Below are 21,910 nucleotides of genomic sequence, written 5' to 3'. Positions count from 1 at the left end.
CCAAAATAATTAAATTTTGCTGTTGGGAAAATATAGTTTTATTTACGAAGCTCAAATTCCTTAACACCTCATTTTGCATTTTCGTAAAAAATCACACATTTTCACGATTATCTCAGAAATCTGCCATAGGACCGTCTTCATTGTAATTGGCTTTTGATATACACGTCGGGAGAATGGTAGGACTGTATTTTGTTCAATTATTGACATACTAGAAGTTTTTCAAAATTTAAGTAGAAATTTTTTTTCATCCCTTAACACCCCATTTTACGGTATTGCAAAAAATAACATTGTGTTTTTTTTTCTTAATTCCGAGAAAATAAGGTGGGAACATATGGCTATATAGCCAAAGATCAAGTCAACCCAGCACCATCCATACAACCTACCCCCTTTCCCCTTGTGAAAAGAGTATATTGCTTTCAGTTTTGATTGATTGAAATAAATTGATAATTCTTACTTTGTATTTGCCTCTATAGGCGATACACGTATGTTTTGTACTGTTCCTGTATCTTATGGCACCACTTAGTAAATTTTTGATGAAGCGAATCGTATCTGCTATTGTCAAGGGAGCTTATTATCAGCTCAAACTATTATCAAATGCAATCTTCCGTGAGAGTGATAATGTTATTATCACTATCAACGCCGATGATCTTTTTTAAGAGTCAGTAAACTCCACTAGTGCTAGTTAGTGGCGTGTGCGATTCCCATCTATTTTTCTCATCTTAATGGGAATAAGCCGAATAGAGATAAAACCTCGATGACTCGGGTGCAACTGATACTTGCGCTACAGCTCTTGAGTATAAGGTAAACAGGTATAATACGCCTCTCCTAAGCGAAAACTGCTGTATTACTGCATTAAATGCATTATTTCTACCGGTAAAATTATTTATAAATAACCCAAGGGAACATAATTGGATTTATTAACGTGAAGCTAGCATATCTGATGCAAAAAGTAACGTCAAATACCTAATTTAAATTCTGTTTGTAATTTATATTATTCTTTGTATTTTTCAACAATAATACATGTGCAAAATTTTTACTAGGCGATCTTTCAGATATGTAATTATGTTGATTGAGAATATAAGTTTGAATCCCTGGGAAGCGAGGTGAGGCATTTTGCCCGGTTGGGGCACGTATTACACCGAGTTACCCTACGATATGCATACGACATGTTACTACTCACTTGTGGTGAAACTGGACTACCGGATCACTGGTGATGTCAGTCATGTCGATGAGTCGGCCTTTCTTGATGCATTCCGGGTGCTTTCGCAGCATAAGCCACCCGACGTGTGCGTACAGGAAGCCTCGGTTCGAGTTATGTGGATCGCCGTCCGTCTCCGAGTACTTGTGATGGATGCGGTGATCGCGCACCCAGTCGTAGATGGTGTTCTGGCCGGCAATCGAGTAGCAGCACATCAGAATGATCCTTAGCGGTAGTTTGGCTTTGTAGGCTTTGTGGCACCATAGCCGATGGACACCGGCAGTAACGCCGAATCCGGCACAACCACCTACGAAGAAACCTGTTCATAACAGAGGAAAAGTAACCGTCTATTAGTTGGTGACTCTAGTGCATCAAACAGTAGGAAAGTGAAGCTGTCGTAAGAGACGAGAATTCTTGTGGACACTATTTTGTATGTTACGCGCGGTTAGGAGGAACAGTTGCATTTGAAAATTACAGTGGCACATGATTGAGGTATTGTCAACAGTTTAATTGACATGTCCCCAAACAGGTTTCAATTATTTCCGGATCAATAAGTTGAATTCCACCGGCAGTCCTGAAACGCGCTTGATTGTGACATTGCATATTGAACATTTTACAAAGATTTTCAGCATTTTTTCTTCGTACAAATTGGTTCTTGTATGAGAATAAATTTTGCTATAATTTATAAAGTGCGCATCGCCCTCTCATGCTATGCGTATATTGATTCTTTCTGCTGACGGCAGTTTTAATACTAGCATAAGGAATAACAATCTACATTTAAAGCCGTATTTGGGCCAGTGTTTTCGATATTTCGTTAGACCTGTTAGCAGCGGTTAGCTAACGGTGGTAATCCTCCTTGGACCCCGTCTTAGGAAAAAAAAAACTCATAGTAGGTCATTCATTCACTTCATTCTTTCATTAGAATGTTCGGTAAATATGGTTGTTAGCACGAACAAAAGGAAGGGTTGTTCTCTGACAACTTTTTTCTAAAAAGTGGGATTTAAAACTGTCGCTAAACGTGGCAAAAGTGGGAATAGGTGTTTTTCCAGGATGCGCGCTTTCTTGAAAGGCCTTGCAAGGATGAATGGTTGATGTTGAAATTGGCAACGAAATGAGCAATCATTTCGATGCTTTAGGCGCATTTTCTGAGCAGCAAATCGAAGCGGCCTTTAGCCCAGGTATTTCGAGTGTGAGAAATCAAAAGGTGCTGCCGAATTTGCTGGCTTTAGGTATGAGATCTTTAACAACATTAGCAGAATCAAGGTTTGTTCCCAAATTGCAAAAAAAGAAAATAGACGCGTTTTGCCACAAACAATTAAAAAAAATATCATCAACAACGTTTTTCAAAAAACAAAAATCTAAAGCAGCTTCCCCGATTTGGCTACGCCTATATGATTATTACAGAGCATGATTTATTCGTGACTACGAAGTTGCAGTAGATTCCATCAAGCATGCGTTATTTAAAAAGCGACGTAAAAATCGCGTTATTTGAAAAACAAACGACGATAACCCGTAAAAAACTTCAGTATATTCTAGACAAATATGTTTTCTTATTACTCACGTTTTAAGATAGAATGTTGAACTTGCTCGTAATTAAATAATTTTGGTTTTCCCATAGTTTTTCGTACAAGATGGAAATTTTACAACATAATAGAGTAAGGTGGGACAAAAGTTCGAGCTTAGTTGTATAATCATTTGTTTTTCAGAAAAATATATAACAGCTAAAAAACAATAAATACCACACAGTCGACTTTCATCATACAATGTTGCTGAGAAAAAAATATATCAAAATATTTACCATTCTTTTGTGCCAAGAATATATTTGACTAGTCGAAAAATGATGGTTGCATAAAAATACACACTTATATTTATTCTGGAATTGGCCCAAAACAGGGTTATTTTTAATACAGTCAACTCTCCCTTACTCGATATTCTGTACTTCGATATTTTCCCTAACTCGATGGCATGCGTGGTCCCTTCAATCTAGCATACTTTGATCTCTTTGTATGTCGATACTTCCCTAACTTGATGTTCCATAACTCGATGAGAGCTGTTTCAGTTTCTTATGCAAGTTTACACATGAAACACATGCACAAAATGTGAAGCAAATCTAGTCAGAAATAAAAAAAAGCTAGAATAGTGAAAAAAGTGCCCTTTAAGACAAAAAAGTGTCCAATTTTAGAAATCAATACAAACTGATAATAATATGTTTTTTCTCATCAATTTTAAACTGATTGTACAGACTATCGTAAATTGTGATGTTTACGGACATTTTTTTTATTGATAAACATAAAATAGAGAATTTTAAAGCTCGACAAAACTAAAACATATTTTATTTCAGCGAAACATACTCATAATTTTTAGCAGTATGGAACTACAACTTCACTTTTAAATGAAACTGTCAGTTACGAATGCTCAACTGTTTAGGTTGTCACAAACAACTGCGTCACCTGCGAAGATTAGTTTTGTACAAAACATTCGTTTTGATTCTTACTGTTATATGAACGATATGTATAGGGATCACATTAATTTTTTTGCTTTAAAGTTTGGATTCAGATCGCTTAACAAATTTCTAAGATTCTAGTATTGTGCAAATCACTGAAAATTATGATGATGATATTCTTAGTGAAAATATTTAAACATACTTAAAAAAAGTGAAGTAAAAATATTTTTCTAAGATTTTGTCGGAAATCCTTCAATTCTTGGATTTTTTTGAGAAACTCATTGTAAAAGAAGTTTTAAAAGAAATCTTGCACGGATATTTAGGAGATTTCTTTAAAAAAAAACTTGTTGAATAGATAGGGAGTTTAATCTTCGAAAACTTCTAAGATGAATACCAGAAAAAAAATCCACATATAAATCACAAGAGCTATATATGAAATAAGTAACATAATTTGTGGAAGTATCCTTAGAGCTATTGGTAAAGGAATACTTGGAAAACCACGGGATTTCTTGGCCAAGAGTATGCTAAGAAATCCCGCCTGTGGTTTTCAGCGAAAAATGCTCAAAGGAAGCACAGGCACTCAGAGGTCTCCTCTGTTGAATTCTTGTTGGAAGCCTTGATAAACTCCTAGAATGATTCCTGTAGGGATTCTGGATCCTTGATTTTTTTCAATAATTTGGATGAATTTTGGTAGGTTTTCTGGATGTTTAAGGGATTAAGGAATTTTAATTTTGCTTGGAACCCGTAGAGGAATTATCAGAATATGTTCTTAACTAATGTCAACAAATCATTGGTTTTCCTAATAGCCGAAATGCTGGAGCACATGCAGTTTTCTCCAAAAGATTGATTTTGAGATAAGTTTGATACGAATATTAATTTTCTTTCAGGACATTAAAATTCAAAAAAAAAATGAAGGGGAGAAAAAAAAGATTTTTTGTTCTGTTCAATCTTATCAGGAAAGTACTAACGTTTTCAAAGTCAATGGACCCCGTGGAATAACAACCCCAAGGACGACCTTAAAGCATGATGAGCGTAACATTACTTTTGTCACTGTCCAATAGAGAAAAATTAAATTAGATTTTGAAAAAAAAAAATGAATCATTAGAGAATATGTACAATCTCAAAGCTCACCAATGCTCCAGATTTTTGGAGGTGTACACACTTAGATAGACTTGACGGAAAATCAGAATTCATGAAGTAAATATGTTTTAATTCAAAGCCTTAAGTCTTAAGTATCTACAACTGGACCTCGTGTAGCTATAGGAAAGCTCAGTTCTCTCATGCATGCAATCGATTGAACAACAACAAGGAAAATAACTTATAAAACATATATCTGAGAAGACCCCTGAAATGTGGGAACCCATATACATGGTCCTCGACCCACTCTGAACCTAGTCCTAAAGTATTGAAACAAAGGATAGTTAAATGGCCCCTGTAAGTCGCTGATCCAAGTCTTTTCCAAATCTTATACTTGCCATGCTAATTTGCTTGAAATTGCCGACTATTGGGGTTACTCCACTGTTCAATGTGCTTTTAATTTTAAAATAAATTAAAAAGTAAAGTTGTTGTAACAGTTTGGTCTTCATATTCGGCTTCAGGGGCTATGGTTTAAGAAGCAATGACATTTACAATATTATCGATCATTGTTTATATAATCAACTGGTAGTTTTTTTTTTGTTTCTGTTCGGGATGAACTACTGCGACCAGTTTTCTTTGACTAAACTCACAAAAGCGCGCCCCTTAATCAGGTTCGGCCACTAAGCTGGTTGAATGATACTGATTTTGACCATGCATCGGTATTCTAGCGTATCAAATTATTGCTTCTACTCAAAAGTTTCAAAATCGTTTTTTGTAACTGTTAACAGGTTGAACCGCATTAGATATATAGATTGCTTGAAACAAGAAGCTTATTTTAAAGGATAGAAGGTCTGCTACCCCACTGATTCGGAATCGTTTACCTCCTAGATATCGAAAAATAAGCACTTGAACTCGGAAAGAACTTGTCTCATGAAATGAAACCAGCCTCAGTATCTGATTGAGTCATTTTTCCACTTCGACCTCCTCACCTCCGAGTTAGTCACTACAAATTTCTGTGACAACTTCATTCGAAAGGGAAGTAAAGCCGTTGGTTCCGAGATGAATTAGGCAAGGACTTAAAATCTTGATAATAAAGATAGAAAAAATATTAATGCTTTAAATTAATCAAAACCTTAAGTATCCAAAGTAGCCCCATCTGACGGTATTAAGAAGGTTATAAAGCATTTGAATTAATTTATGTGCATCGTGTTCAAGAGATTTCCCGTACTATTACAATATTTCGAAAAACGGTGCAGAATTGCCCTTTTTTCAATGCATACACATTTCTATGTGCATTTCTTGTTCACGTCGATAGGATTTTGCAACCAAATTTTTCATGTTAGACAAGCACATTCATTATTGCATATCACTGAAGATACACGTTCAGAGGCAACATGACATTGATTCAAACTAAAAAGCATACTCTCTAGCGCCAATGTTGATGCTACTTCTGTACCTTCATGAAGAGGTGAACAAACGAAGATTCACGCTGTTACAATCGCTGGCCAGAAGTGATTCAATTTTACTTCATTTTTGAAAAATAATGTGCTCAAAATATGATTATTGAAAATATAAGGGGTTTATTAACTGCGCAGTTCTTTAAAGATGAGAAGCGGAGTAACTCTGAACAAAGTATACGCTTCATACAAATACAAAGCTTGTATAGACAAAAGTCTACACGAGAAAAGGAAGTCTGAAATGACAAATGACCATTATGCCAAATGAAAAATATGTGAAATGGTGATATGCAAAATGGCATGGATAGAGTCATCTTGAACATGCTTTGAATAATTTCACAAATTTTAAGATGACTCAATACTATATTTGTTGACATTTTTAGAAGATAAGTACGTTGAATAAGATTCAAAGCTTCTGGTCTATTCTTTCTAAGGCTATCGGTTAAGTTAGATTTGGTTGGTGCTTAGTATCGGTGCAACGGTTTTGATGAATCAATATCCAAAACTTTGGGAAATAACTATTCAATACTGAAGAAAGCGCAAACAGCATTGATTAAAAAAAAATAATTAAATTTTGTTTATACTTTTGGACAGTGCTCCGCAACTTTGCCTCTTTTCTCGTTTATAGTCTCATCTTTTTATTGTGATATCAACTTTTTTTTTTAATTCCGTGATCAGCTTAATATAAAAGTGATAATATTAACATATTATTTCTAGTATGGCAGTTTCTCAATTCTATTAAAGCTGATAAAAAATCTGCTCTAATTCTTTAATTAAATTTTGTGTTCATTTGCAGTTCCTTTGTCTCCTCATTTAGAGAGCACGCGGTTTATACACGACCATGCGGAACGCATCGACAACTTTGAAAATAACTACTAACTAGAGCACCACCAAACCATTTCTGATATTTCAAAAGTACAATCCGAAAGTCCATCGAGAGGAAATCCCATATAAAATAGCACCAACCGGTCCCCGTCGTGATACGTGCTCTTGGAAAGGTTCGTCGAACGTCCCTTCTCACAAACATTTCCCATCCCGTACAGTCTCGATTCCAATGGTCAGATAATTGAGACAACCTTCAGCCGCTTCCTTTCGAAAACGGTGTCGCTCAGCTTCTCCATGCGTCTGCATCGTTAATCTACGGAATTTTCTTTGCGACGACGACGCGGTAACACTTTGCCGCCAAAGTAACATCACGCAATAAAACACATCGCGAGATCTTTTGGGCTCGTCAATCAGTTTTCGAAGTCTGCTGCATTGGGAGTTAACCGGTTGAAACTGATTGGAATTTCAGTGCATAACCTACCGAAATGAAAGTTGTTCTTCTTTAAGTTTACGTGTCCGGACAAAAGGGAGTGCGCTCTCAAGGGTACGAAGCCGATGGAGGTCAGTAGTGTTACGAAATGATGAATATGCATAAGCTGCCGATGATGTGTGGTGTCTATTACATAGACTTTGGATTTTGCATCGCGGCCGGTCAGTTTAACGGTCGGATTTATCTTTCGGTCGAAATTTACATACGCGGTAGACGCGGCATTACGTAACAAAATCTACCTTCTTTTCCCCGAAGGGCACCGCATATTTCTCTAACAGCTCCAACAAGTTCTGTCACAGAAATAGCGCCGCTCGATACCGCTTTCGAACGAACAGTTCATTTACTGCGTACGGAATCAAAATAGAACACGAAAACTAACTGGATTCTTGACGCATAGGTTATCGGTGGAGTTCAACGTTTAAACGAATTCAGCCATAGCTCCTGAACTTGGCGGTGCACTGCCACTGAGGTTATCAGAAGATCTCCGATTCAAAAAAAACAAACATGAATTTGCAAAAATACTAAGTCATTCATCAGAAGACAACCATTTTCATTCATTGCGTATCTGAAGCTCAAATAGGGGAAGATCTCCGTTAGTCGTCCATATGCCTACATATTCAATAGACTTGAAAACAAGAACTCATTTTGTCACGTTAATTAATCTTTTGAATCAATATTGAGAGATGTACACATAACAAGAGCAGCTACCTTATAATCGAATTAGTCATTAAATGTTATCTCGTTGGTGGCGTGTTCATTAAGATATCGAACAGTTCTACTTTTATGATCTTGCGGTTTAATAGCTCAACAAATTTGATGTCTTTTTTATCAAACTATCTGAGGATATTTTTCGGCCTTAGCAGTCTTGAATAACGGCGAAAACAAGTTTGCCTTTACATCCGACGGTTTCGGTTGTTTTATTCAACCTTTATCAAGGATTCTATTTTTATCAAATCAGCCCATGTTTAAGGTGTTTATGTGCAATCGGAAATCATATCTGCTAATAAACTGACCTTACCTAACTTTTTCATTTTTTATATATTTGAATGCAAATAAGAACAAAGAACCGTTCAGTGTAGCACGCGAGTAAGGATGTAAAAATCTCTCGCCATATGTGTCGCCATCCTGTCTGGATCAAGACCAGTAAAGTTTGAGTATATTTTTTCAACCGAACTGAATCACGCAGATGGAAAAGTTGTTTGTAGAGGTGAACGGAACCATAATGATCTGGAGCTTTTGCATGAATCTGCCCTTGAGGAGGGGATAAAGTCAATTACCGCGATGTATTTAATTCGACCGGTTACTGCTACCTGCTACATATAGGAAATCAAAAGCACTGGAGATCATTGGACTAGCCGTAGATGATAATCAATGAGTTCACAAATCAACCACCACACAAGACATTCATATGACAGAGTTAGTCGAAAAACCGTTGTGTGGATCCATTCAGTTTTACCAAAGGTTTGCTGGCATTGTCCAAAGGCCATGCAGGCTTCCTTGATTGGTAAAGGTAGGATTTCATTACGGGTTTGTCTTTCAGTAAAAAGAACCATGGATGCTTTATCCAGTTCGATTGAAAGTCATTATGGGCAACATCAAGCCTCAACAACCTAACGAGCATTTTATATCAGGTTGAACAAAGTGCTCATTCATATGCCAACTAACAAATTTAAATAGTCGTCGGTAAATCCATAAGTTAGAAAATCTCTATTATTGAGTTGCCTCAATGGCACATCTGCAATGAGATTACGTTAAAGTGGCGATATGACTCCCCCTTTGGGACATCCGCAAATACTCATTTTCTGAATTGCACCTTGACGCAATGTCTGTTTTTGAAAATCATTGTAGGTAACCTATGATTTCATAAGGATTGCAATATGACACGAAAAAAACACATCAAAAGCAGTTTAAATATTCAAGAAAATATCCAAGGAGCATTGCCTCTGTTCGAATGACTTCTCGATATTGTATACAACTTTGTGTAAAAGAGTCATAGTGGGCATTTCAGATAGGTAAGCACGTTGGTTCACATGACGAGGCATGTTTGTCAAATAGACATCACGGATGTCTATATGGTATATCTGGACATGTTCAGGAAGGTGTTGCAGAAGTGTCTTGACAAAGGTAGCTTTCCAGGAATATGGAAGTTTCATAAAATGGTACTGCTGCCAGCATCTTTCTGGAGAAAAAAGAAGCCGCCTGAAGGAAATAAAGTGCGAGAAGACGGTACAACTGTGCCGGTGTCAAGAAACATGTAATTCTATCATAAGCTCAACGCATCCCGCAACTGCTTCGTGCCGCGAGTCGAGATGTGCAGGGATAAGGATGGGAGCATTTTGACGGACGAGCGTCAGGTGATCGCAAGGTGGAAGCAGCACTTCGACGAACACCTGAATGGCGCTGAAAGCACAAGCAATGAAGGTCGGGACAACGGAGGCAACGCCTTCGTCAGTACTGCGGACGATGGAAACCAACCAGCTTCCACTTAAAGGGAGGTTAAGGATGCCATTCATCAGCTCAAGAACAACAAAACTGCTGGTAAGGATGGTATCGGAGCTGAACTCATAAAGATGGGCCCGGAAAGGCTGACCATTTATCTGCATCGGCTGATAGGCACAATCTGGGAACAGAACAGCTACCGGAGGAGTGGAAGGAAGTGGTAATATGCCCCATGAACAAGAAAGGCGACAAATTAGATTGTGGGAACTTTCGAGCGAACACCATTCTAAATGCGGCCTACAAAGTATTATCCCAGATCATCTTCCGTCGTCTGCCACCTGTAGTAAACGAGTACTTGGGAAAATCAAACCGGCTTCGTTGACGACAACGGACCAGATCATTACTGTACGGCAAATCCTCTAAAAATGTCGTGAATACCAGGTCCCAACGCATCACCTTTTCATCGTTTTCAAAGCGGCATATGATAGTATCGAGCGCGTAGAGCTTTGAAAAATCATGGACGAGAACAGCTTTCACGGGAAGCTTACCAGACTGATAAGAGCAACGATAGAAGATGTGCAAAATTGTGTGAAGGTTTCAGGCGAACATTCCAGTTCGTTTGAATCCCGTCCGAGACTACGGCAAGCTGATGGACTTTCGTGTCTGTTGTTCAATATTGCGCTAGAAGGTGTTATGCGGAAAGCCGGGCTTAAGCCTGGGTACGATTTTCACGAGATCCAGTCAATTTGTTTGCTTCGCGAATGATACGGACATTGCCGGCCGAACATTTGAAAAGGTGGCAGACCTGTACGATCGCCTGAAACGCGAGGCAGCGAAAGTTGGACTGGTGGTGAATGCGATCAAGACAAAGCACAAGCTAGTTTGTTGGACCGAGCACGACAGGGCTCGCCTAGGTAGCAGTGTAACAATAGACGGGAATACGTTCGAGGTGGTCGACGAGTTCATCTATCTTAGATCCTTGCTGACTAATGTATTGTTAGCCGTGAATTACGGAGGCACATAGTCAGTGAAAGTCGGGCCTACTATGGTCTCCACAAGAAGCTGCGGTCAAAAAAGATTCACACCCGCACCAAATGTACCATGTTCAAAACGCTCATAAGACCGGTAGTTCTCTACGGGCATGAAACGTAGACGATGCTCTAGGAGGACTTGCAAGCACTTGAAGTCTTCAAACGTCGGGTACTTAGGACGATCTTTGGCGGTGGGCAGGAGAGCGGTGTGTGGCGGTGAAGGATGAACCACGAGCTCGCTCAACTCTACGGCGAACCCAGTATCCAAAAGATGGCCAAAGCTGGAAGGATACGATGGGCAGGGCATGTTGCAAGAATGCCGGACAGCAACCCTGCAAAGATGGTGTTCGCTTCGGATCCGGTTGGTACAAGAAGGTGTGGAGCGCAGCGAGCTAGGTGGGCAGATCAAGCGCGCATCGATTTGGTGAGCGTGGGGCGGAACCGAGGATGGAGAGATGTGGTCACGAACCGAGTATTGTGGCGTGAAATTGGTGATTCACTGTTATCTGTTTAGATGTTAACTAATAAATGAATGGTGAATTGGAGATCCCGTTTGCCTGCTGGATACGCTCGAAAAAAACCTGGAAAGAATCATCCTTAAAAGGCTGACGAAGTGTGCAAGATCCTGAAAAGCTACTGCTAGAGCTCAATATAGGTGTACGAAACAAATGAAGCGCAGAAGTCAATACAAGAAAGCTGGCGTCCCTCAAGGTTCCATTTTCGGTCCAACTGTTTTGAACGGGATGTACGACAGAGTCTTGACGCTGTGGCTACCCAGGAAGGTGAAGATAGTTGGTTTTGCGGATGATGTGACGCAGGAAGAAGTGGAGATGTTGGTGATGGAACCAATTGACGCAAGCGAGGGCTGAATGAGCGAAGTCAAACTAGAGATAGCTCACCACAAAACAGAGGTACTGCTAGTCAGCAACTGTAAGGCGGTTCAGCAATTCAACGTCGGAAGGTATGTGATTGCACCAAAGCGTGTAGTGAAGCTCCTGGAAGTAATCATCGATGACCGGCTGAATTTTAACAGCCACGTTGATTACGCATGCGAAAACTCCGAGAAGGTAATGAACGCGACAGCGAGAATCATCACTTAGGTGGTCTCAGCAGCAGTACGAGACGTCTGCTAGCTAACGTCTCGTCATCGATACTGGTATGGAGTTACTGCTTGGGACAAGGCACAAAGCGGAACCTCGAAAAAGCTGAACAGAACGTTTCGACTGATGGCAGTGCGAGTCACGAGTGCGTATAGAACGATATCGTCAGATGCTGCAAGCGTTATATCCTAATTTGCATCACTTTGGCAGAAGATATTGAGTGCTACTAACGAAGAGACGTCAGATACGTACGGAATGGCGAGGTGGCAGCACGAGTGGGACTGTGCGTTACCCCTACGCCATGAGGCTGGTTAGTCGTAAACCACAATTCATAATTAAAAACAAGTATTTATCGAGCAACGGACTCATGTTCCGTAACCGGTCGTTTGAGAACGTCGCGACCCATTGGAAGCCCACACAATAGAAACTTCAGCCAGCACAGTTGCTGCTCAGACAACCAGAAATCGCATGAAAGTTCACGTTATAACTCGTTTATTCATACTAATTATCTCGAACTCGCAAAATAATGCGCTCTCGGGCTAGGCATTAGATATGAATAGAAAGCGTTGTGTTTGGATGTTCATCTAATTCTTCCGAAAGAGGTGCACTTTGCGAAAAAGGACCACGTGATTATTGAGCTGAAATCGAATTCAGGTTAACTTCTGCGTTCATGAGTCCTCTCATGGCGTAGGGGGAACGCGCCCTAACTAGAGATCAGGGAGTCGTGAGTTCGATTCTCACTGAGAAGACGTGTAACTTTTTCGCAAAACTTCACATCAATTTGCACAGTATATGTAATGTTTAGCTTTTCGGTAGTTTGTTAAACTTCCACTCGGCTGGTTAGCCGTAAACCACGATTCATAATTCAAAACAAGCATTTTTACATGTTCTTCTAACTCTTCGTCATATTATTCTATGAAAAAGTAAACAAACTCGTTCAAGAGATTGTCTTTAAACTACCTCAAGTATATTGCTTTTAAACTGTTCATAATTTATTATCGTCAACGCCGCTAAAATTCGTCCAATTTATATCCTACCAGTAATCGGATTGACACGCAAAAATATTATGCTCTTTTATTGGTCATGAACTAATCTGACGAGACAAAAGAGCAAACGAACCGATTTGTGAAATATGATTACCAGTACATAGAAGCGTGGGATCGAACGTGGAAGTGACCCTCCACTCCAGTCGGCATGTCATTGAACTGTCATTATCTTTTTCCCTTCCATCATGCTGCTGAAGGTAAGTACTTGGACAAGTTCGAACGATGGATGAATAAATTGATGTTTATCTACTGCATTAACGTGTCATTGCTGCAAATTCGCACAACTCCAAACTGTGCGGAAGTTTGGAATGTTGTTTTGAAGGAAATTCAACTGTACTTAAAAGTGTAGTTTATGCTTCATGTCAAGATATCGCAGATGTTCTAAATGTCGAATTTGGTTTCTGTCGTAATAAATTCTTGTGGCGTAAGGCCGCCATTTGCTTGTTATGCTCCTTATAGTCCATTAATTCCATGGCTCATCGCCTCTTATTTTTTATCATTTCTCCAAAAGCTTGTCGCAATAGATTGTTATTTATTTGAGTAAAACAGAACTCGTTAATTGAAGCAGTTTTCCGCATAATTTATGAACCATTTGTAGCTGAATATTGAGAGTAGACAGCAGTTTGTAACAGAGGTTAAACGTGAATCCTTGGTAAATCACTTAACGGAATGCCCAAGTAATCATTTCATTAAATGAACTTGTTTATCGCATTATCCCATAAAATGAACATTTCAGTAGAGCTTGAAGAGGGATACAAAATAAATTTAAATTGAATGGGGGAAAAGAAAAAAAGATTGAGCTCATCAGGTTGCACTCTGTCCCTCTTACACATCATTTCGTTGCAGAGAATAACGAAATAATGTTCAACTCTCTGATTCTTTTGGAAAAAAGGTAATTTCGTCTACGTTTTTTATGCATCAATCACGGTATACCTAACGATATATTTTTGTAGCATGAATGAACTAGAGGACGTACTTGAAAGGCCTTCTCATCCAATTTTTCGGAAGTAAGGCCCAATTTTAATCTTATTCATTATATAATAATTGATTATTATTATTTTTGATCGTCCAGAAAAGGATTCATGCCGATCAGGGCTGAGAAATTGCTTGTAATGAAATCTAGCCTACTATGTCCAGCTCGAAGAGTTTGGAAACAGCACACAGTGATGATATTCCGCGATAATTTCTAATATTCTACCTGTCTTCCTTCTTGTGAACTGGAAACATACACGCATTTTTCCAGCACGCAGGAAACACTCCAGTGACCTGTTGAAAATGGTTTACAGGGGAACGAGTAAGCAGTCAATGCAGTTCTTCAAAAACAGTGAGCGACATGTTGAAGCTTTTAGCTTTTACTTGATGCTTCTACAATGGATTTGTTGATGACAATCACATCGGGCCTTACTAAACCGGTCAACTGAGTATTAACATATGGTGATGTTATTTGCTGGTCAGAGATTCGTTAGAGAAAGTGCTGAAGAATTTAGAGGCGAACATATCGCTTGTGGATCAGAGGCTACCATTTCATCGAAGAAAGCAATCCATACTCATTCCGCTATTCCTTAACATAATTCCAAAAATGTTTTGAATTATTTTTAAGTTGCCGTTGTATGTCAGTCTGATACAGACGAAAACAGTCTTTACTAGCATTTTTATATAGACTATTCAGTCTGACGTCTGATGAGCAAAGAGACCATGCTCCTGAATGTTTAGAATACCGTCTCAAAGCAGCTCTCTTCTGTCTTTTTAGATCTCGTCGCTCAGATGTCTACCATGCTACATTGGACACTGATACAGTTGTGAATAGTTACAGTTAAGCCAAGTATTTCAATATTACAGTCGACTCTCCACATCTCGATGTTCTACATCTCGATATCTCTCCCTATGTCGATGGTTGCTTCGGTCCCTTCGTTCTGCATATATATTTACTCTCCATATCTCGATATCCTCCTCATCTCGATATCTCCCTATCTCGATGTGATTTTCGTTCCCGATTTTCTCTCTGTATGTCAATATGCTCATTATCAAAGGTTACTAGACCAAATTTTAGGGATTCAAAACAATTTGCGAAGACAAAATGACATCTGTTTGTTTTTGATTTTCCTGGCAACGGAGTGATTTTCAATCTAGTATTCTATAAAAAAATGTTCTGTGTCTCGATCTCTCCTTATCTCGATGGTCCCTTCAATATCGAGATGTGGAGCGACGACTGTATAACTAAAATTTTAAAATGGAATGGTCAGGTAATTTATTTGATTATAACTACACCTGACCATTCCATTTTAAAATTGGTTACGGAGTATATACATATAGTATATGTATTATTATAAGTAAAGATATCAATTCAAAAACTGTTAAAAAGCCCGTACTAGGTAATGCCCTGAAATTTTGTTCATTAGTCTGAAGTACGTTAGACCAAAGTACGTTAGGCCGAATGGATCGTTGGGCCGAATGAGTTAAAAACGAAGAAACAATCGTTTATAATGAAATGAAGAAAATTTTCTGGATCCTGTTAAGGTTTGATTGCGAAAAATACAATATAAGATATTTTTTCTCGCAACTCCTTTGGTAACAGTTCACGACCCACCTGGGAGTTGCGACACACAGTTTGGCAAACTATAGCTTAGACACATCTCTAGTCTTATGGACACTTCTCATACGTACAAGATCCAACTTAGATGATATAAACGACTTTGCAGCACTCTCAGGAAATCATCCAATCAATCATGTCGTCATTCCCCAGTGATAGCAAGAAAGTGGGTAAAGCAGTTCTTAAATACTGATGAATATGTAAATCATGTTTTAGAACTTTAGCGAAATTCGAAATCTCTATCTTGAGGAAATGACCGGAAAAAATCAGCTCTTATACAAACATCTCATGTTGTACCACCTGACAATTTGTACGGCTTGATCAAGGCTTATGATGCTTCCTTTGAAATTTTGGGAATTCCCGGGATTTTTATTATCCGGGATTGCTGTCCCGAGTAATCCCCGGCACGACCCTTTCAATATGAACCACGTAAAAAAAATCCCATATCGGTGGATGAGGTTACACAGAAAAAAATCCGTTCTCGTATCCGTGAACAGCAGACGTGAACTCGTCAACAAGCAAAAATACACCGTGAAGTAGATCATGTTTATGCATAAACATGATGGTAGTTCTTGGTGACGTTCACGTTTTCCAGAACTCTTTTTTGAGCGTGTATTGTTGGGCGTTTAGCTTGCAAGATACACAAACTGGTTTTGTGATGCTCTTGAATGCAATAATAAAATCTTTCACAAAATATACAAGTTCACAATTCCGTTAGTTTCAAAAGATGGCTACATAGATAACTGCAACAATAAATGTGCTTATATATCTTCTTAGGGTGGCTTCTAATGATACTCTAATAAAATTTAAGGTTTTACGTATTGCTGAAATAAAACATAAACAAAAATCAAATAAAACAAAATTGCAATACAGCTCTTTTTGATGAGAAACGTCTCATTTGTTGGAGAAAAAACAATTGTGCTACTTTTCCTCGAATATCATTCTACCGAACAGTAGTTACCAGATGACCCGTTTTCCAGAAGTGTTCAAAGCAGTTCAAAAAGGTGCAAGAACAGTCTTCCAGTGACAGGGTGCTGAACTCGAAAGAACGATGTGTAATAAAAAAAAACGTGAAATTTGGGTATTCTCAACAAAACAATTTATTGCCAAAAATCCTGATAGCGATGAAACTCGAAGAAACCGCTAATCAAACCGCTAAAGAAGAGCGCATATTAGATAACCGGTTTGTTCAACACATCGAAATGTATAGAGTGATGAAAATTTTGAGTGCCAAAAATGGAGGGAAACGAGATATTCGGAACATTGACGTTCAGGGATACGACTTTCGGGAAAAAAGTAGCACAACCACCTAACTCGATGGTCCTTCATTATTCAGTTAAAGGGGGTTGACTGTAGATATAACATTTGAATGAGTAATGTTAAGTAAACAATTTGTTAAACAACTATTCCGTACATGTAGAATAAAAACTGTGATTTCATCACCAATTTCCAATTTAAAATGTGAACAATAAAAATCAAATGACAACTCATCCAGTGTGACTCACAGACGGCTGAAACTCACGGCATTGACAAATAACGAGTTTGTTGGTAGAAAATCGTTTCATTTGGAAAGCAATCCAGATGTGAACGCAACCGACGACGACGCTTTGAAAATCAACCAGCGGAACCTAAATGTTTTGGAAAGGCAGAGGTTGCATTGAATTTTGATTGGTTTCCTAATAAGTGCATCGGTCACCAAATTTTCCATCGGTCACCGAAGGAAAATAACTATTAGGCAACGGATACACTCGGTACATCAGTAGGGGGTTTCTCTTTGGAGGAAAAGTTCATAATTCGTAATTTCTTCTCCATCTTCTAGAAAATACGTCTTCGCTTGAACATAGCCCCCTTCACTGATTAGTATGTTGTCGAGCGTTTCACAGCTATGAACTGAGAGCAATCTTTGCCAAAGAAGTCATTTTTGTATGAGTGGCAGTTACGACGATACTTTTTGCACAGGAAAGTCAAGGATGTTTTTTTTATCACGAAATTATCAAGAACAATTCAAGCGTTATATCGTTTACTCTACGGCTTTACGTTACCACCAGTTTAAGAAAGGTGCTTTTGGTGACAATGTCTGGAACATTTCTATGGAGTATGTGATGTTGAACTGGCTCATTTTCAATGAACTAAATTGGGCATAATGTAGTTCCTTTACAGTTTCATGCTTATAGCTTCAGCCCGTGGTCGTTACTCCAGTATCGCCAGATTAGCTGCACTCACACAAAGAGAATCAACCAGATGACTACTTGGGACTAACAGACATCCTCAGGGTATAAGTGCTGGTGATCTTGTATTTTTAGGCAACAATGGCGCCTGCAGAGTAGGAATGCTGAACAATGGAGGGAATAGGGGAGGAATTGATGTTGCATTCAAAACTGGCTCACAGTAGACCGGACATACCACTGCATCTATGGCAGTTCATGCGGGAAGGTATAGGGGTAGGGTATTATTTTTATGGCAGAGAGACTTGCTTTTGGTTAGCAGGAAGACACATGTTTCAGGCGTAAGGGAAGGCGTGCTATGATCATGGAAGAATGGTAGCCTAGGGAAACGGTTTCTTGTCCGTCTTGGACCACTACCTTTACAGTTTCATGTTTATAGGGTAAACATTTGTTCATTTTAAAGAATTATTAAGGGAAGCTAAATATTCATGAAATTTGATAGGTCACATGCTAGAGTCCAGGCCAACAAATGGCCACTTGTGGCACCCCGGGGGCATTGAATCCGTGACATGGTCGGATGGTTCCAAGTATTAACAAACAAAGTTGCTTTAATCACCAACGAATTGGCGCTGAGAAATCATTAAATTTCATGGGTCACATGCTTGAGGTTGGTCCAAGTTGACACGTGGCCGTGTTTCCGGGGGCACCAAATCCGTGAGGTTACCAGGTGATGCCAGAGTAACCCAGGATATTCTAACATTTATATTCTATTTTTCTACAGGTTTTTTTTTTCGAAAAAGATCAAATAAAAAAATGTATACATCATGTAATTGACAATCAAAATTATAAAATACCAATCTAAAATAATCTATCATGCCAACGGATTCCGTAATAACTCCGGTGCCGTTGGACCAATCAAATTCTGGCCGTCATACTTGAAGAGATTGAATCCCGATTGAATGAAGCAAAAATAATAATACTCGGTTGAAATTTGATCAAATTAAAGCTGATTAAAGATGAGAATTGTATGCCAAAAACTATGTTAATACCACAAAGGTTAGTACGTTAAACGAAAGCTTTCAATCCATTTTTAGCAAGAAAATTATTATAATTGGTCAGAAACTTTGCTTTTGTCTTGAAAATTGTGGCAGTGAATATCAAACCACTTGCATCAGTATTCGCCATGTTTTTAATTTCGATAAAACGGTCTATAACCAGGGGTGGCAAGTACTGGTACTATGGCAAATACCGTTACTCCTACCTAATAGCTCAAGTACTTTCGGGGATTTAAGATTTTTCTGACAATTTATTTCGTACGAAGTATAACTTCAGTGGTATCCACAAGTCATCACTTAAGTATCAATAATTAGACTTTTAAAAACAATCAGAAGCCGAATGGAACTAAATTTCAATACATAGAAAGATTTGAAAGCTTCAGTTGATCACAAAAAATTCAAATATGCAATTTTTCCAAAACAGTAAACGAGATTTCCTCAAAGTTAACTCGAACCAGAATATTGAAACATTTTTTTTCGTCCAGTTTTAGAGATCAAGATTTCAAGATCGATTTGTTTGAACAATAGTTTCATCGATTTTACGACATTTTTTGTGAAGTTTCCTATTATCTGATAGATGGAGTAAATTCGTACGCTCACAACAGTTATGAGTCAACATTCGATGTGCATCGAATGATCCTTGGCTAAGAGAGGAACGTTGGCTCCAGCCAAATGCACATCTTTCATTTGACAGCTCTTGCTTACTGCGAAGCTCTGTAAACACCTCATCATTGCTTTTTAGATGAACTGAGGTTGGTTGCTCCATCAACGCAAGAGCAAGATTTCGCTTTCTTCTTTGCTTTTTTGGGCAAAGAGCAGCAAAGAGACAACGAAGAGCTGTCTGGAAATGCTTTACCTTGCATTGAGCATTGGGAAAAAATGCTCTCCCCCCTAAACTGAGAAAGGGTCATAACAATCCCTTTCTCTTTAGAACACTGAGGCTGTCAAAACAAACTCTTTACAACTGTGGGAATGAAAATAAAGAAACACAAGCGTGTATGTAATCTCTTCATCCCGCAGGGTACGGACGCTCAGTTTGTGTGTGGGTAAAATCGCTTCTCTTTTGTAGTAGGGTCTTAAAATGTTGAAATCTTGTTTTTATTCAATAACACGAAAGAGCATGTTACTGCAACTACTTTAGCGAAATTTCACTCTCAAATAACGTGACAAATGGAGTGTGACAAAATCTAAAAAAAAAACATAAAGAAGGTTTTTTGGACTTAAACAAACGGAAAACATTAAAAAATTGAGTAAATACGTGTTTTTGGTCTAAACTTAAGCATTTGGCACTAAAATTGAGACATGGCTTTAGGACCCTTTGATCGTTGAAAGCGAGAGAAAGAGTCTAAATTAAGAGCAAGGAATGTTTTCAAATGCATTCGCAGGAAATCTGACAAAAATCAGTAAGTTAAGCCTATTTCTTTGGGATAAATAGAAAACCAGAACATCTTCCTGGATTCCGGGAAAGCTCTTTTAGGAATCTTGCCAAGGATATTTTGAGCAAACCATCCCATTTTAAGATCCTTTGAGAACAGTCAATGGCCAGGATTTTATAAAAATCATATTCCAAATTCTGCCAGAATCCCATCTAGTATTATTCGAAATTCTGCATAGATTATTTTGAGAATCATGACCCGGAATGTGTGAACATCCTGATCAAGAATATGCGAAAATCTTCTCCAGAAATGAGTGAAAATTTTGTTCAGGATCTTACAAAACTTGTGTCTTGAAGATCCTTAAAATCTTAGCCAATATACATTCCAAACTTATTCCTTGAAATATTTGAGAATGCTGTTCTTAATTTCAAAAGAAACCTGCTCATAATTCTGTTTTAATTTTATTTTGCAATAAATTTTGAAAATTGCGCGTATTTTGAAAATTGAAGATCCTGGCTGGTAGTCAATGCAATTCTATTGAGAATTCTGTGAAAATCCTGACCATGTTATCCATGAAAATCGCGTGTAAAATTCTTTGAGAATCATGTTCAAGATTTTGTGATAAGTAGTCTTTTTTTAAAATGCTGCCAGAAAATTTGCATAAATCACTCGCAGCAGTTAGTTAGCTTTATTTCTAAGAATTTGTGATAATATTAGAATATGATTCAGTAAGATTATGTGAGAAAATTTAGCTTTTTGACAATTACTTTTGTTCAGACATCATGTATTGAATATTGGAGGAAGTTAACCAAGCCAACTATTCAGCCATTCAGGAATTCTCAGCTCAATAATAGTCCTATATTAGCATGCAGGGTGAATTAAAGTACTATTCGATTACTTGGGCATGGTAAAAAAAAACTTGTGGCTGTAATCCTAACAAGATTATTCTTGCAGAAATGTTCTACCGTTCATAGTGAACCTCAAATCGATCTTTTTAAATCAGATTTATGTGAAGAACAATTTTACACCTAAAACTCGGAATGATCTAGAAATTTCTCAAATTTAAAATAGGATTTTGAATAATTCATGAACTAGGTATTTAAGCAGATACACAAAAAAATAATATTTGCAATTTCTCATCGTTATTCAGTATTGTTATAGTCATTACGCAACTGAAATTGGTTGCGCTATGGCTATTACGCAACATCTTTTCATTAAGAAACTGTTTTGAGTTGCGTTATAGATCATTTCCCAAAAAAATTCAGAAATTGCAATTTAGTGGTGGATGCATCCCGATAAGACTTCTGACACCCTCAAGTGGTGTTCTACGAAATTGCATAAAATATTGTACGCAACTCGTTGCAGAACTCGGTTTTTACAGCACTCGTCGTAATTATTGAACTCGGTAGGCCTCGTTGGGCAAATGTACGACACGTGCTGTAAAAATCATCATTCTGCACTTGTTGCGAAAGCTACTATTTTGCAATTTCTCATCGTAGTAGGCTTTTTTTCATCACACCAATCTTTCATTGAACGGCCTGCTTTCCTGCAGAAATTGTGATTTAATGGTGAATGCATCCCGATGTTATTTCTGATTCTCTCAGGTAGTCTTCTAAGA

General features: G+C 38.2%; 1 protein-coding gene across 4 annotated transcripts in view; it reads right to left on the bottom strand.

Annotated features, from left to right (window-relative positions):
* The window catches only part of LOC5578680 (acyl-CoA Delta(11) desaturase), a 95,213-nt gene that overhangs the window by 25,336 nt on the left and 47,967 nt on the right, over window positions 1-21,910 (bottom strand). For all 4 annotated transcript variants that reach the window (XM_021855463.1, XM_001657028.2, XM_021855448.1 and 1 more), the window contains one exon: window positions 1,181-1,517. In XM_021855463.1, coding sequence (XP_021711155.1) covers window positions 1,181-1,517 — 337 coding nt within the window. The remainder of the gene's footprint in view (window positions 1-1,180; window positions 1,518-21,910) is intronic.

Source organism: Aedes aegypti, chromosome 1 (genome assembly GCF_002204515.2).
Source record: "Aedes aegypti strain LVP_AGWG chromosome 1, AaegL5.0 Primary Assembly, whole genome shotgun sequence".
NCBI lineage: Eukaryota > Metazoa > Arthropoda > Insecta > Diptera > Culicidae > Aedes > Aedes aegypti.
The sequence above is the reverse complement of the archived record's forward strand: the minus strand, read 5'-3'. Positions and strand labels throughout refer to the sequence as shown.